General features: G+C 40.0%; 1 protein-coding gene and 2 non-coding genes across 5 annotated transcripts; all 3 read right to left on the bottom strand.

The window, feature by feature from the left end:
* Window positions 1-191: 191 nt before the first annotated feature.
* KHDC4 (KH domain containing 4, pre-mRNA splicing factor) lies at window positions 192-16,545 on the bottom strand. 3 transcript variants are annotated; one of them, XM_004436185.3, is made up of 14 exons: window positions 16,456-16,545; window positions 15,735-15,951; window positions 12,310-12,438; window positions 11,620-11,699; window positions 10,151-10,203; window positions 9,706-9,869; window positions 8,719-8,930; window positions 8,178-8,238; window positions 6,628-6,685; window positions 6,139-6,392; window positions 4,202-4,381; window positions 3,151-3,263; window positions 2,379-2,470; window positions 192-1,479 (listed from the first exon to the last, which is right to left on the bottom strand). In XM_004436185.3, exons 1-14 carry the CDS (start codon window positions 16,491-16,493, stop codon window positions 1,280-1,282), a joined length of 1,851 nt encoding a protein of 616 aa, XP_004436242.1. In that variant the 5' UTR covers window positions 16,494-16,545; the 3' UTR covers window positions 192-1,279. The 3 variants fall into 3 exon arrangements, 2 of the variants coding, with proteins under 2 accessions (XP_004436242.1, XP_014647463.1); XR_015554871.1 differs by having other exon boundaries at window positions 1,421-1,479; window positions 3,151-3,235; XM_014791977.2 differs by lacking the exon at window positions 192-1,479 and having other exon boundaries at window positions 2,330-2,470; window positions 3,151-3,235.
* On the bottom strand, window positions 5,274-5,408 carry LOC147917923 (small nucleolar RNA SNORA42/SNORA80 family). The gene has a single exon (XR_015549375.1). It is a non-coding gene; the product is annotated as a small nucleolar RNA SNORA42/SNORA80 family (small nucleolar RNA).
* On the bottom strand, window positions 9,283-9,411 carry LOC147917922 (small Cajal body-specific RNA 4). Its single transcript, XR_015549374.1, has one exon.
* Window positions 16,546-17,116: the final 571 nt, after the last annotated feature.

Here is a 17,116-nt window from a genome sequence, read left to right as displayed (position 1 = left end):
CCCCTCCTTCATCTGGACTTTTAAGGGTTTACTTTGGAAAGTCATAAATCTCTCAGAACCATATGCAAACTTTTGGGTCCATGTGTGCATTTTTCTGGTGGGGTTATAATTTCATTATGCTATGAATAAAAAAGTTTATGAATTTTAGTGTATGGATGGGTTGTGGAAGAAAAAAAGAGAAACCACAAGCAGAATATTTATACATTTATTTATAATGAAATTATGGTCTAAATATTTACAACATATAGGAAACCAGAGGGTAAGTTTATACAAAGCCAACCTGCAAAGTATTCAAATGTGCAAAAATGACAGTTCAGTATCTCAAACTACTCTTGGTTCAGCAGACTAGCTCCTTCACTTTCACACATCAATATTTGATACAAAAAAGTTCTTTTGGCAAAACCTGTAATGCCAAGAAAAAGGACAAGTTGCAATTTCAGTCACTAAGTCCACCATCCTATTGCAAGCAGTCAAATCTCTCTATTTTAGCTGCAACCAGTTCTGAAGAGAGACAGACCACTGTGTTTCGTTTCTGTGATGAGTCCTGATCAGCTTTTGATCAACCAGTTTTCTCTGACCCAGTTGAAGACAACAAGCTTAGAAGGGCAATAAAAACAGCAATGGCTATCTGAAACAAGTGTGCCTGGAGGTGCCAGCTTTGGATCATCCCAATAAAAAGATACAATAAAAAAAATAACTTCATTTTCCTACCCAGGATCCAGCTATATCCGATAGTTTTAAATTAGTAAAACCACATTTTCCAAAACAGAAAGAATCCAAAAATGAAATAGGGATGAGTTCTTACATTGAGTACTGAAAGGAAAGAATGGTCTTAAAATCTTTTCCCCACTAATAAATAGTAAGGCTTTGTTTATAACCAGTTATTATCAAAATTCACCAAACAGTAGTAAAATACAAATAAAACTTTCTTTACATCAGAATAGGGGCTATTCATTTGGAAAAGGCTGGACTAGCTCAAATGTATATTAGAATGACCCTGTTGGGATGCTTTGTTGAACAAGCACATTTCACCAACTGTTAAAAAGCTTCTGAGACAAATTGGTGACTCTAAGTAAATCTTAACAGATGCTATGCCACTGCAGAAATAAGGATGTTTTAAAAAGAATGGAACTCCTTTAAGAAAGGGGACACGGCACCTCTAACTTCTGCAAAGGTCCAAGATAGTTCTCAGTACAGGCCCCAGAGTCTTGTTAAATCAAATGCATGCATTATTGCTAAAGAAGAGTCACCGAGGGTCAAAACTCTGTTCCACTGTTTCCTATGGGGCCATCCAGAATGGCATCTGTTGTTTAGCTCGTGGTTGTGATGAAGGGTATTGATATCCCAAACTCCAGCCCTGTGGAAAACTACTTGCATTTTTATGACCTCCGTGTTCCTCCTCTTCATCAGATGAATCTGCAGCATAAGCCACCAAGCCAAATCCCTTTTCCGTAGTTTTCATCTTCTTGACTGGATAATCTAGAATAGAGAAAAACAACCCCAACCCCATTCCCCACCAAGGAGAAAAAAAAAAAAAGATAATACCATAAATTCGTTAATAAAAAAAAGATGTTAATTGTAAGTGGTTAGTTGGACACCATTTTGAGGTCACAGGGTCAATGGTCACCCAAAAACGTTGAAGATCACACGAAAAACAGCACCAGCATCAGCAAATGTGAATCCACCAGAACCATGTAAGAAAACAGAGAAAGAAAAAAGAAACACAAAAAAAAAAAGAAAAAAGAAAAAAAAGGAAAGTTAGCAAGTGAGTCTCTGGAGGCTGATATTTCACCTTTTAAAGAGTTAAAAGAAAAGAAGTTAAGAAAAGAAAAAAATGTATTTTCTTCTGTTTGTTTTTATTATGACTAGGCGAAGAACAAAAATGATCCCATGTACCTTTACAGGGTTTAGAGTTCTGGGATACTAAAAGGCAACATTTTTTATAACAGCCACAGGCTGACCATTACTGATCAATAGAGCTATGACGGGAGACACGGCTCAGCTCCCAACACAAAGAAAAATCCATTTTTATTAGGTCTGTATCAGATTACCTCCAGGTACAGATGACAAAGACAACAAAATTTTGAAATGACCTACCAATCATTAGTATTTCCTAGGGTTTTAAGGTCACTGATGCTATGTATAAAATATAAGTCGACTGACTCTTTTCTAGACACACGTCGGTTGAAAATAAAAGGCTGTGTAACTATATGCTGTCCATATAAATAAAAAAAAGTATTCTCATTAGCCAGTACATTATAGAGGTTGGATAAAACACCTGAATGAGTCACACCTGAATGAACGTCAGGTTAGAAAACTAACAGCTTAAGACCAGTCTTAGCCACACTCCCTTGTTCCCCCAGCTACACCTAACTCACCATGGCTCCCTGTTAAGGTCCCAGATCCATTCCTTTCATCAGACTCTGTTTTTATTCCAGTCACTGGAAAGGCTGGTGGAGGCATCAACTGCCTGTTAAAAGAAAAAAATGAAACAGTCTTTCAGACAAATTCAATAAATGTTTAACCTCTCCAGTAGATAAGGAGTGGAATAAACAATACGGTCTGCAGATAATCTTTCAAGTTCACCTTAACCATTAATTTCAACCCTTTCCACCTGACCCCCTACCCACCCTTCAAGCTATAAGATTATAAGGCCTGTTTGCAGAGCCAGGCCACGCCAAAAATAGAACAAACTGTTGTGGGAACTCTGCTCCCTCTTATGAAGGCTAATATAATAATACAGGAAAGGAGAATTTACTGGATGGCAGGCTAAACTCCCATTCAAGTACCTCCATCCATGATATTCTATGATTCTAAGTAGCAAAAATGGCTTGATTCTCTAACACTTCTGTTACTGCCTACCCTTAGGAAAATGGCCAAGATGCAAACAATGAAAGTAAAGGAAGATGCCTGACTAAACATGTACTGAATTATCCAAAGCTAAGTATAACTGCTTCTAAGACTGTGCAAGGCCTATCGTTACATTTTCCGTTACTGCATCAATTACAACAAACAAGAGCTTGTTTGATCTAAATGATTTCATTTCAGTTTTAGAACATGGAAGCACATAGCAATGACCATTATTCACACTAATGGTGCAAACAAATGACATCTGAATATATTCATATAATTCTGTTCCAACCAACTTACCTGTCCCTCTCTCGCTCTTTGCCTGAGGAACTTGCCGGCTTCGATCCTGCACCTTCAATCTCATTCTGACTGGAGAAGCCTGTACCTAAATTAGTCATATGAATGGGTCCATGCTATGAGCAGAAAAATACAGTGGCATTAGCAAATCTACAACTGCTGTATTGATTTTAGCTCCTTAATGTAACTGTCAAGTGCCTCATCTTTCTGATAAATTGCAATAAGCTGCACTACATACCTCTTTGGGATTTGGAGTCTAACTATAGCTGAAAGAGATTATTTTTCTCTGAAGGACTTGGTCAGGGATGTTGTGATTCATTATGCTATGTCTATCTGTTTTCAACTATCCATAACTTAACTGGTTTGACCTAGTTATAAACTATAAAAATGTTTCAAAGTTTGTTTCAAAGAATGCTTCAAGGATTCTGGCAAAAAGTAAAGATGCTTTCCTAATAAAACAAAACTGCATCAAAAGTACACATTTTAATAATCTTTAAAAAACTCTTTAGTGAATAACTGTGTTTATAACTGTATGCAAGCACAGAATCAGTGCATTTCTGGCCATCTTTTTTTTGAGCGGGAGGGGTAAGGATTGGAGAAAGAAAACATGCTCTTTTTTCAGAGGGGAAAAAGAGAATAGTAAATTGAAAGCCAAGGTTTTCAATACAACCCATATATCGGTAGAAGGATAGCTTTTGGTGAGATGTGTAGAGAAGTAAGAACTATCAGAGGCTTTCAACAGTCTGTTGTACGAATAAGAGGAAGTGCAGAATTCTACAGAACTCCTTCCAGATGCCAGTCATAGGAGACTTCTCTCTAGGTGAAGAGTTTTGTATTCTCTTATCACTCTGACCCCCAAAGACAAAACCCACCCAAAGGGAATTGCTCTTGCTTTCAATTAATCCCCCAAGGATAAAAACCTAATCTAAACAGATTCCAGACGGCAGAAATCCTAGTACTGGGAGGACAGTTGATACAGATGTGAATTTATCTTTCTTTAAAGGGAGAATAGTAAGATAAGATGAGGAAAGTAAGACAGGGTATTTTATTTAACCTGGTATCCAAGAAGTCCAGATTCTCGTTCATCTGGTAGCTCCTCAGTGAATCGCCTCTTCTGTGCCTGGGGTTGAGTTGGGAGTGGGGGCTGGGGCTGGGGTGGGGGCTGGGGCTGGGGGCCGGCAGGCAAGGCAGTTTTGACAGGAGCAGCAGGAATAAAAGGCCCACTCATCGGACTCTGGGACCAAAACAAACCAAAGAGGAAAAGGTGTGAGAACATCCAACTAATGAATAAGTAAACAATGATTAGGATATACTCTAATGATCAATATGTATCAGATGAATTTCATCTTCTGGTCCTTAGTTTCCTTTATGTATAATTTGGTAACAGCATCACCTAGCCTTCCCACCCTCATGGTAGGGAAACATGAAATTGACAATCTCGACATGCTTTGAACTCTCAGGAAAAACCTGTTGTACATTCGGGCTATTAGGAGCAAACATGACCATTAACAACAATAAAAACTCTAGCCACTTACTTAGTTCAGAAGTTACCAAGCAAGAATATTTTCTTATTTAAAGCCCTTTAATCAATGTGATTAGCTCTTTCTGGATCACAAATCCTGCTAACGCTTGTGGCAAAGGAAACTTCATCTACCACTTCCATGGAGTTATGTCAAGAGCGAGTCTGTCTAATGTTTTATGAGGTTGTTCCAAAAAGGAGTAAAGGGTGATCAAAAGACAGTATATTAGAGAAAACAAGCACTTCTAAAAGGAAAACTCTTATTACCAACAGCTATTATTTACCGACTGCTTAGATCATCTTACTGAACCCTTCTAGCTCTTTGAGATATTATCATTATGCCCATTTCATATCTTAAAAAAACCAAAGCCTGGATAGGGTAAGTTACATCCCAAGATCATACAGCTCAAAAATGGGAAAGCATGACGAACTCTGGCAGTCTATCTCTAAACCCCAACTCTTAACCACTCTTGCTATACTGCTTCCTAATTACAAAACAATGTGGCTCAAAGCTGGAGAACTAAAGCTCTACCTAAATATAAAAAGTAAAATAAGCATGACTAGGGACCACAAACAGAAATTAGTTCATCAGCTCTTTTTTGTTTTACACTGTACAACCCCCTTCAGTGCTCACAGCCCACAGGTAAGGAGGCTGGGCAATGGTTCGAGGCTGCAGTTTACTCTCGCATGGGTACACTATGAGAGGCCCACAGGAGGGCCCGCCATAAATCCATTACCATGCTCTCATTACTCTCTCCCCTGCCTCTAAGAAGGAATATATATAATCTACCTAGATGAGCTGGCCACCTACTCTTTTCCTAAAATTCTAGTTTCTTACATAGTTTGAAATATATATACCAGTTTTCATAATCCTCAAGTTTGGAAAGTTCATGTATCTCTTGGCGTAGGAACACCTGCATATAGTATAATATTTCTAAGATTAGTGACTCAGTTCCAATCATTTAAAGGTGTGGCACAGGCCAGTGCCCTTCTTGAGGACTTTCTTAACACTGCAAAGCCAGAGGCAGGCAAATGACGGCCCATGGTATGGCCAACTATGATTCTGGCCTGCCACCTGGTTTTGTAAATCAAGTTCTATTTGAACACAGCCATTCATTTGGTATTGTCTATGGCTGCTTTTGTGCTCAACAACCGAGTACAGCAGTTATGAAAGGGACTACACGGCCCACAAAGCCTAAAGTATTTACCATCTGGCCCTTTATAGAAAGCTTGCCAACTCCTGCTCTAAATTAAATTAACTATTTGGTGGCAAGATTTGTGAAACCAACTGTAAATTTCAGGGTGAATACATACTATTCCAGGGTATTCAGGTAGTTTGGTGATGGGAACACAGGATGACAATATAAAAAAAATACCTCACATTACATACCATTTCTGAATAATACCACCACCTTCCCAGCCCCGGTTTTTCCTAATTCAACGGCATCATGTTTCATATCCTGGCATCCTACCTGTCCAGTGCTAGCTGGAGGCTGCACTTGTGTTATCGGGTATTGTGTTGGCACAGGTGGGACTCCGGTAGGTAATGCTGGTAAGACTCCAGGTGCCAATGAAACAGCTGGTGGCACTATGCTTGGTACTCCGTAGGGAGGTTGAACTGGCTGCTGAGGAGGGGGAACAACAGGGTAACCAGACTGATAGCCATTGGATGGATAATATGGTGGCTGAGGAGGGACACTACTTATAGCAGAGGGTTGTGTATAGCCTGAGGGGGAAGAAAAAAAGTGTTTAATCAGCTGCAGCAGAATGAGACATTTTAGCTGAATATTAAACTTAATCTCTAGGGAAGAATAACACTGAGGCACGAATGGCTTTCCAAATTATCCTAAGTTGAAGGGAACATTATTAGTGCCCTGGCACAGTTAGGCTAGCCTCAAGCATCATATTTTATACATAAATCTCACTAGCAAAATATTTTTTAAACACTTCAAGACACACACCTGGTAAAGGTACAGCAGTATTAATCTGATTCACAAATCTAGAGTATTCAGCATGAACCTGAAAGAGAAGGGAAAATAAATTAATATGGGACAGTCCTAATGCACTGAGCATTTATAAAAGTCTGATTATACGATTCTAGGACCAAAGCAATTAGGAATTAAAATATTTCCATTGATGTTTCAATCAAATTTAGACTTGTTTGATCTATATTTTAATACGTCACATCTATAAATTATTAAGCCAGGTTTTGGGAATCAGGAGCATGGACATCAGGAGCATCCTAAATCCCCCAAAGTAGATCCGATTCTGGGGTACAAAATCATTCAGCGTGCCACAGAAATTAAGCAGTTAGGAAATTTCTAAGTTGTCAGTATAACTGTCGAGAATTCATTCATTCTTTTATTTACTGGGTGACTTGTCCTCAAGGAGCTCATGGTTTAATAAAGATTTAGTACTTCTCCTCTCCACTTCTTCATTATTAGCATCTTACTAAGTCCATAACTTCAAGTAACGACAAAGAGAAAGATGGGGAATGCTCACGGAAGTTATCTGGTACAAGGGTTGGTAAATCAGGTTACTTCTCAAAAGCAAAGTAAACAACAGCTTCCCAAGAGGGCATGCTTAAATACCAAGTAAAAGAAGGTTGAACACACTCAACCCCCAAACCTCATATCCTTTAGGTGCTATAAAAACAGCCCTATGCTTTAATTTTTAGTTACCTGACTATAAAATAAAAAGAATGAATAATTATCCCAAAGGTATTACTAACTGCTTTAAACTATTACAGCTCTACTTTACTTTAGCTAAAGCTAATATTAGAAAGAATCTGGAATGTCCATTATAAATGACCAGGATTAAAGGTAATATTTACATACTCAAAAACATTGAGATTTTATGATACTAATGTAGTATAGATTTCAAAATTCTATACCGAAAAAGCTCCTAAAGAAATGCATACCAACTGTGAGCCTGGCTAGGGGAGTTTGACTTCCTTATAGAGAATGGTAGTTGCTATAATGATTAGTGACTTGAATAGTGTCCCCCCAAAATTCATGTCTTTCTGGAACCTCAGAATGTGACCTTTTATGTTTTGGAAACAAGGTCTTTGCAGATGTAAGTAGTTAACGATGAGGTCATACTGGATTAGGATGGGCCCTAAATCCAACAACTGGTACCCTCAGAAGAGGAGACAGACACAGACAGAGAGGGAAGAAGGCCAGGTGAAGATAGTGGCAGAGATTGGAGTCATGCTGACACGAGACAAAGAAAGCCAAGGACTGCAGGCAATCACAAGAAGCTAGGTGACAGGCATGGGATGGATTTTCCCTCAGAACCTCCAGAAGAAATCAACCCTGCCCACACCTTGATTTTCGACTTCTGGCTTCCCAAACTGTGAGAGAATAAACTTCTGTTGTTTTAAGTCACCCAATTTGTGATAAATTTGTATGGCAGCCTAGGAAACTAATACAGGTGGGAAAAACAGCTAAGACACAATCCAAAATGGCAGCAGCTCTTCTGAATGAGTATCAGACAGACAAATATAACTCACTGTTTGCAAGAGATTCTCACAGAGCTTCTTGGCAGCAGCCAGGCCTTCTGGTTTGGGATGACTGCAAAGAAAAAAGAACCAGAATTCAAAGGGGAGAAAAACAAAAGATACAGAATTATACTTTCATTTTGTATGCAGTTTTATAAATTTAACATATTCAATATAGCACAAACCTAAGCTTCTGAAAGTTACAAAACAGGAGCACAAAATGTCATAGAAGTCCTTCAAGACATAACCAGTATCATTACCACAAATATTTTATTGGTCTTTTTCTGAGTAACAGTACTTCTTGATATAAAGATATTTTCAGGATTACAGACTTGCATAAAACCCAAGCACTTAAATACTTAAAAAACATAATTTCACCTTCTAATTCAACAATTTTTATTAACTAATTATAAAGTGATTAGTCCCAGTGTTTACCTTAGTTCCTCATGTTACTACTTATTAAGGCCATTTTCTCTTACTCCTTCTGAATCATTCCTGCCTGTACTGATAAGTTGATAAGAATTCAAACGTCCTCAGCCCCATCCATCCATACCTGATGTAAATATACATAGGTTCAAAAGCTTCTCGGCCAGATGCTGGCTCAATGCAGCCTGAACCTTTGCCTCGTAGGAAGACTTTGGCACCCGTTTCAATCTGAATGTGCTGCAAATAGGAGCAGCCTGGACCTTCCACTTTCTCCTTCACGTTAAAAGTGGGCACAGCATGTTCTAGACCCACAAATAATTTGTCTTGAACATAATGCATCTGTAGAAGAACACAATACCCCAGATTAAACAGAGAATACAGAATTAAATCCTAATCTTGATATGATGCAAAATACTTTAATCTTCTAGATACTTCTAATTGCTTCCAGAATAAGGACCCCCTATAATTTTTACCATGAGCCCATAAAAATAAACCCTATCAAGTAGCTTAATTTAAATGAAAACTATATAGTCCATGTATACCTACAACACTAACACTTTACTCTGTTCAGCAAAATCTATTTTAAGAAGTAAAAAACCCAAGATCCAATATTGAGTAAGCATACCCACTTCCCTCCAACTGGTTTACGTTAAATAGAACTTATAGCACAGTCTCCTGTAAAACTGGAGTAGAATGTTGGGTAGTACAGTCAGCCCTGTGATATTCTCCAATAAGGGCTGCTCTCTCCAACCCTTTTTTCTAGGAGGATTGTATCAGCAGAGTCTTGTTTCATCAGACTCAGCCTTCTTAGTCCTCCAGCTGCCATCAAGTTTAAAAATAAAAATTCAAACCACTAACTTCAAAATGTACAATGTGTATAGCTCTTTGATCTATCAATCCCCTTCCTAGAATATATCAGTATGAAGAGATGTGTGCTCAGCTGTTCATTACATCTGGGAAACCTAAATCGTCCACTAACAGGATATCAATAGTGGGCAACTTTCAGATTGGAATTTTAGGATTTTATTTTTTTCTTTATACTTTCTGTATTATTTGGCATATATAATTCTTACAGAAATGATAAAGCTGTTAATGATCTTTCCACAAAACATACCCCTGACTGGAAGGGAGGCTTCTGGCTAACAGCCGGAGACAGCTGCGCAATAGGCGCTGGCTGGTGATAGACAGTGACTGTTGCACCATTAAAAGTTGGACTCGTCCCTGTGGCAGCTTTGACCACCCCATTGGTAATGATTTCTTTGATTCGGTTTACAGCTCCTAGGGAAAAACAGATAGTAAGATACTATACTAAAAAACTGAATGAGTGACTAGTACCCAATGATAAACACAGGCCAATGCTCAATTACTCAAGTATTAATTCATTTTATAGATCACCCAAGTATTTGGCTCCCAACCTCTCTTAACCTCCATGCACATTTATAAGTAGCTCATAAATAAGAGTTAGAACAGCCATCAGGAACAGTTTGCCAACTTATTAAATACAGGCCTCTACTTTGCCCTTCACAAAGAGCGATCTGGGAGCCAAAAATATTACTTACTGTCCACTAATTCCCGAGTCTGGCCCTGAACATGAAGATATAATGGACGATCCCTATAAAGAGAAACATACAATGATGATCTCGAACAGGTCAAACCAAAGAAGGAGCAAAATGGGTCATCAAATCTAATATGTAATGTTTAAAGTTTCCAAATAAGTAAAAGGGACTATATAAATAAAAACAGCTATTGCTAGTTAATTTCTAAGAACATGGTTTTACAGCAGGGAAATGAATCAACTTTTCTAGTTGCCTAAAGTTAACTGGCTCACCTATAGATGAAACCTGTTCTTACGGGCTCATGAACATTAATAGCCAATCAATTGAGATAACCCAGAGACTGAGAACAGAATTCCTTTTTGTTGGTTGTCTAATAGGTTATGGGTAAATGTGATCTTGGCTATCCAAATTAAAGGGTCAAGAATGATGGCGGCATATAGATAAATTTCTTTAAAGACCCACACCAACTGAGAACTCTTTAGATTCTAAATATAAAGTAGCTTAGATTCATATTTTGATTATAATTATGGGGAAAGTGATCAATAACCATACAGTTAATAAAAAGCTGTAGGTAAAAAATAACTGTTTAAAGACAAAAATGTTCAAAACAACAACTAGCACATATACAAAGTTGAAATATACTCTTGGTTTGGGGAGCAAATTTTGCCTCCTAAATATATTTAGTTTAAGCCAAAGTTAAAACTGTTGCATTGTCTGAGTACCTGTCCTCAAAAAACTGAATAATGGAAGGGATGAAACTAAACTGAGATGAAATTTAAAAATTTTTTTTCAGTGAGGAAGATTGGCCCTGCACTAACACCTGTTGCCAATCTTTCTCTTTTTGCTGAGGAAGATTGGCTCCGAGCTAACATCTGTGCTCATCTTCCTCTATTTTGTATGTGGGACGCCGCCACAGCATGAGTTAATGAGTGGTGCATCAGTCCGCACCTGGGATTTGAACCTGCAAACCCTGGGCCGCCGAAGCAGAGTGTGCAAACTTAACCACTATGCCACCGGGCTGGCCCCTGAAATCTTTACATGGATAACCTACAACCTATAATCATCACAGAGGCATTAAGGAGTCTGATCAAGAAAAAAAAAAAATTTTTTTAAAAGGGAGATTACAACAAAATATGAGCCCATTTGTTGGGGGAAATATTTCCAAATGAAAAAAAGTTTAGAAGTATACTCATTAAATGTTAACAATTATTATCTTCTTTTACACTTCATGTAATTTGTTTCCTCTAATAAAAACATTAATTGTGAAATAAAAAACCAAAGAGCAATAGGAAAAATAGCTGCCAACACTTTTGACATCTGTTGGAGATGTCCCGAATTCTGCATTAAAGCATATATATACATATATCAAGCTACTAACTATACATTTGCACGTATTCCCCAAGAATGAAAAATATGAAGCTAATGTGAATCCTACGTCCAATCCTTCTTCAAAGTAGAGGAAGAATACATACCCTGGTCCTACTTTGGCCTTCTCCTCAGTTGTCATGAACCTCCCTCGAGTTGACACTGCAGCCCCACTAAGTCGGCTGATCTAAAAAGGAAACATCCTATTAAAAAGATGATGTGGCAATTGACTGATTTCAATGACAGGTAGCAGGACAGATTTTCCATATTCATTCATTCCACCAATAAGGCAGGAGTGAGTCCTCTCCTGTATCTGAAATTTCAGTTCCATTGTTTCTTACTCAAACCAACCCAGGGAATTCACCCATATCTCTTTCTTTGCCTTTACTAAGAAGTTCCTCTGCAATTATATTAAACCCAGTCCCAACTTTGGAGACTATGACCCAAACCCACTAATATCTGACTCTTGTTTGTCTGTGTTTACAGGTCTTGCTCTTCTTTTTTTTTTTTGTGAGGAAGATCAGCCCTGAACTAACATCCAGGCCAATCCTCCTCTTTTTGCTGAGGAAGACTGGCCCTGAGCTAACATCTGTGCCAATCTTTCTCCACTTTATGTGGGACCGCCACAGCATGGCCTAATAAGCAGTGCCTCGGTGCGCGACCGGGACCCAAACCCGGGCCCCCAGCAGCGGAGCACGCGCACTTAACCACTACGCCACGGGGCCAGCCGCCAGGTCTTGCTCTTCTGAAACACATCCACCCTCCACCTTTCCCAAAGAGGCCCAACATCTTCACACCTCGTCTTGAGTCTGTCCTCGAGTCAGCAAGTTCCTACACGTGAGAGGCACATCATTGATCTCTACTTCAGCTACCACCAGGTCATCCTTGCTTTTATTGCTAGTTAGGCCTTTGCCAGGGGCCTGAAGCTACAAAAAGAGAAATTAGATTAAAAAGTTTAGATGATGAAATAATATCTTTTTGTATCCAATTTACAAGTACCCCTTCCCAATTCCCACACCTCCCTACCTTTCCCTTTCCCTGCCTGCAAACACACTGGGAAACACTCCTTGGTCATACTTCATAAGTGAAATAACAAGCAAACAAAACCTCACTAAAATGACACCAGGCAGTCAATTTACTTGAAGGCCATCATTAGATTTCTCTATAACTTTGGCCATGTGTGCATTTTTATGATCATATAATTACAGAAAATCTATGGACTAGAACCTGCAATCTTCAAAGGGAAAACTAAAGGGCCAAGTTATGACACTTTACAGCTCAATCAGCCAGCTCTAAGTGTAGTAAAATACAGGGTAGAGTCCAACACACAGTGCCGAGTCCAACAACCCACACACCTCATTCGTGCAAGAGAAAGGTGCCTTTGTGTCAACACTATAGTCACAACACATTGAATTCAACTAACTCCATCCTAACAATGATCTCAAAAACCCTTAAATTGTATCTAATTAACATCCCATTACTCTCTTATTAAGGAAGAACAAATAGAATAGATGAAAAGCCAAGCAAGATCCTAAAACCTGATCTGTTTTTTCTCAATTTAAACTACAGGCAACTCTAGATAGCTGGATTGGAGTGTTGTCTGAAAAAATTTTAATCTCAAGACGGCCTTCCCCAACCCTTAGCTGCCCTGGACCAATGTCTAGCAAATCTGCTCAAGGAAGGTAAAATATAGTTTATTTCTTTGTACATTAGGTACATTTTTTTGTGTGTGTGTGGAAGATCAGCTTTGAGCTAACATCCATGCCAATCCTCCTCTTTTTGCAGAGGAAGACCGGCCCTGGGCTAATGTCTGTGCCCATCTTCCTCTACTTTATATGGGACGCGGCCACAGCATGGCTTGACAAGCGGTGCATCGGTGCGTGCCCGGGATCTGAACCTGCGAACCCTGGGCTGCTGAAGCTGAGCACGCACATTTAACCGCTACGACACTGGGCAGCCCCCGATTAAGTACATTTTTTAAACGTGGAGGCAAACTAAACAGACTCAACAACTCTCCTTACCTCTGCTTCGCCCCTTTCAGTATGCATTTATACATCTCACTGAATCCTATGGTCACCCTTAAAGGCACATATTAGTGTTGTCCAACAAAACTTTCTGTGATGATACAAGCATTCTCTATCTGGCAGTCCAATATGCGCGCCACTAGCCACATGTCTACTGAGCACTTGAAATGTGGCTAATGTGACTGAAGAACTTTTATTTTTAAATCAAATTTTAATTCAAATAGCCACATGTGGCTACTATCTACTGTACTGGACTGGACAGGTAATTGTTACTACCAACCCCATTAGAGATGAGAAAACCGAGGCTCAAGAAGGCAAAGCCATACCAACAGCAACCGGGGTTTCTGGGTTTCAAACCTAGGTATTCTGATTCTAAATCCAGTATTTATGTACCATGCCGCCTCTTGCTGAGTTTACCATTTTAAAGACTATCTTTTAGAGGAAAACAGTAAGTCTAAGTGATCAACATCAGTATTAAGGATTTTAATATTCAAGAAGCATTCCATCTTCATCAGTGTGCTTTTAATATTTCCTCGTAGACCTTAGGAATGGACAACTGACTCACACAACCTTTGCAAACCATAAAAATACAATGAATAATGAACTTTCAATTCACTAAAAGTTCTCACTAATTCTGCAGAACTTGAATATTTAAGCATTCAGACAGGTTATGGCCTAATGATAAATATTCTGTTGACGTTATCTACTGATAAACTAGAAGACTAACAAAGAAATGCATTTTTTTTTCAGCTTTACTGAGCTATAATCGACAAATAAAAATTGTATATATTTAAGGTATATCACTTGATTTTTTTTTTTTTTTTTTTTTTTTAATTTTTTCCCCCCAAAGCCCCAGTGGATAGTTGTGTGTCGTAGCTGCACATCCTTCTAGTTGCTGTATGTGGGACTCGGCCTCAGGATGAACGGAGAAGTGGTGCCTCGATGCGCACCCGGGATCCGAACCCGGGCCGCCAGCATCGCAGCGCGCGCACTTAACCACCAAGCCACAGGGCCGGCCCTGATGTTTTGATATACATATGCATAGTGGAATAATCACCACAAACTTGCTAATTAACATATCCATCACCTCACATGAATTGCATTTTCAAACACATAACTCCTCACTTTATAGATACCATGGAAGGCAAATTTTAACTTAAGCCAAAAGGATTTTTTTCAAATAATAATTACAAGGGAATGGACTGCCTTGGGACACACTGAATTCTCCAACTCTAGAGGCCTTCAAGGAAAAGCTAAGCACCCAATTGTCTGGGGTGATTCTGAAGTCAGATCTGTGCCTACCGTTTACAGATCTTCGACAAGTTACTTTACATTGATGAGCCTAATTTTCCCCATCTGTAAATTGGTGACCATAACACATTCCACAGCATTGTTGTAAGGATTTTTTTTAAGTGCAAAGCATGCATTATAGCAATAAAAACAGCCACTATACTCATTATCCTGTAGGAAGATTCTTCCCTTCTATGAAATGACCAAATAATTTCCCACATTTGTGTGAAAACAGCAAAACAATCCATATATAAATTATTCATTTTAGTTCAAGTTTAATTGTACTTTAGTTAGGCAGTCATTAGAAATTTGAACCTATAGATTCTAATTAGAGCTGACATTTATAATTTTTTTGATTTATTTATTTTTTCCCCCAAAGCCCCAGTAGATAGTTGTATGTCATAGCTGCACATCCTTCTAGTTGCTGTATGTGGGACATGGCCTCAGCATGGCCGGAGAAGCGGTGCGTCCGTGCGTGCCCGGGATCCGAACCCGGGCGGCCAGCAGCGGAGCACACGCACTTAACCGCTAAGCCACGGGGCCGGCCCAGAGCTGACATTTAAATGCTCACTTGATTTACCTGAACTTCTCTTTTGACTTCAGGGAAGTTACGGAACAAAAAACATATTACATCATTGCTTTAAATGATCATATAGCTAGAACCTAAGCTGAACCACGTGAACAGATACAAAATAAGCCATTTTGGCCATAAATGTAATCAGCCCAATCAAAATTGCCTCCTAAAAGCAAATGGCAAAATATATTCCTATACATTCTGAAACTAAGTGATGTTTAAGTTACTGTATCCCCGTTTTCTCCTTCATTAACACAATGATTGTGAGATTACAGGGTTATAAAATAACCCCTAGTAAAAGAGCAACTAGGAGAGTCCCTTTAACTTCAAATACCTTCTCAGCAGCATTCTGAGTGGGTTTCAGCTTCCCTTTGGCCATGAGCATGGCATTGATCTTGGCAGCCACAGCAGCAGCAGCATCCAAGGCTCCAGAAGGAGCAGCTGTGGAGCCCCCAGGGCTTCCCCCACTGCTGGTAACCTCCCCACCTGGGGCTGCCGGTGGGAGGAAGAGAAGTGGGGCTGGAGCAGGTTGGTCCCATTTGCTGCGGCGCCTCAAGAAGTAAAAGGAAAATATTAGGGCCCAAAGCTTTTATCTATATTATTCTTCCCTTACTACACCATAGCACCACATTTTCCCTCTCATGTTCCCTTTACGCCTTCGAATCTCCTATCAGGGCTGAAATTACCAACTCTCCTTAAATAGACAATTACTGCAATATTGCCCCCAATCTTCAATTCTTTCAACCCTTTTCCAGAATCTACTTCCTTTCTACTCCATCATCTCTATCAGAAGACTCCGCTCTGTCCCGTACGCCCTCGTTTTCGCCTTCCCCTTGGCTCGTCCTTCCAGAAGTCCCCGCTTTCTTCCTCCCTCTGATCCCCGTCGGCCTTTTTCAGGGCCCCAGGCCTGCTAACCATCCTTCTCCCCAAAACTCCGGCCTTCCAAAATGTACACTTTCCACTGAAGCGCCCCTCCACCCATAAGCATCTTCCCATGGTCCCTCCGCATCTCCGTGCCCCATGCTCGCTGCGGTATCCTCGCCGCGGAGCTTTACCCGCCGGCTCCAAGATGTGTCGCGCTCCCCGCGGACATGGCGACCGGCTCTGCTCAACCACCCGCCAACTACCCCACCGCCACCTTATCGTCACTTCCGCCCCCAACGCCCTTACGCACAGCCTCTTCCGGTCGTGAGGCAGAGCGGTTCCGGTGAAAACGTCTACTCCGATTGGACTTTCGGTGATTTCAAGGCGTCCTGCGTTATGTGAGACAGGTAGGGTGTCATCTTCCTGCTTGCGCCTTGCCCTAGAGAAAGATGGCTGCGAAGTCTCGTATGAAGGCGGAATGGGGCGACGAGAACCCATTTTTGTTATGGGCGAGTTGGTAGCCTAGAAGACAATACGCGTGAATCAGGGAATTAAACAGGTTTTTCCCCAAATTCAGCTGCGTTCGTGTGGAGTCCCAGCCTCTGACCCGAGAGAGAGAATTCCCCGCGACTTTTCCCCACTTCACCTTTCAGTTAAAGGAAATGATTCGTCCCAAAGGTCATTTGAAGAATTTCTCTCTTTTTTTTTTCTTTTCATTTCTGTGTGCCAAGCACTATTTTAAGAGCAACGCATTAAGATGTAAAGATAAAGATTAAAGATGTACAGATAAGCCGCGGGTCCTGCCTTTCTGGTACTCACAATGTGGCGGGGTAGGCACGCGGGCAAATACAT

Source organism: Ceratotherium simum, chromosome 2, assembly GCF_057802395.1.
Source record: "Ceratotherium simum simum isolate JZ-2026a chromosome 2, ASM5780239v1, whole genome shotgun sequence".
Classification (NCBI taxonomy): Eukaryota; Metazoa; Chordata; class Mammalia; order Perissodactyla; family Rhinocerotidae; genus Ceratotherium; species Ceratotherium simum.
Note: the sequence above shows the minus strand (reverse complement) of the source record. Positions and strands in the feature narration are given on the sequence as shown.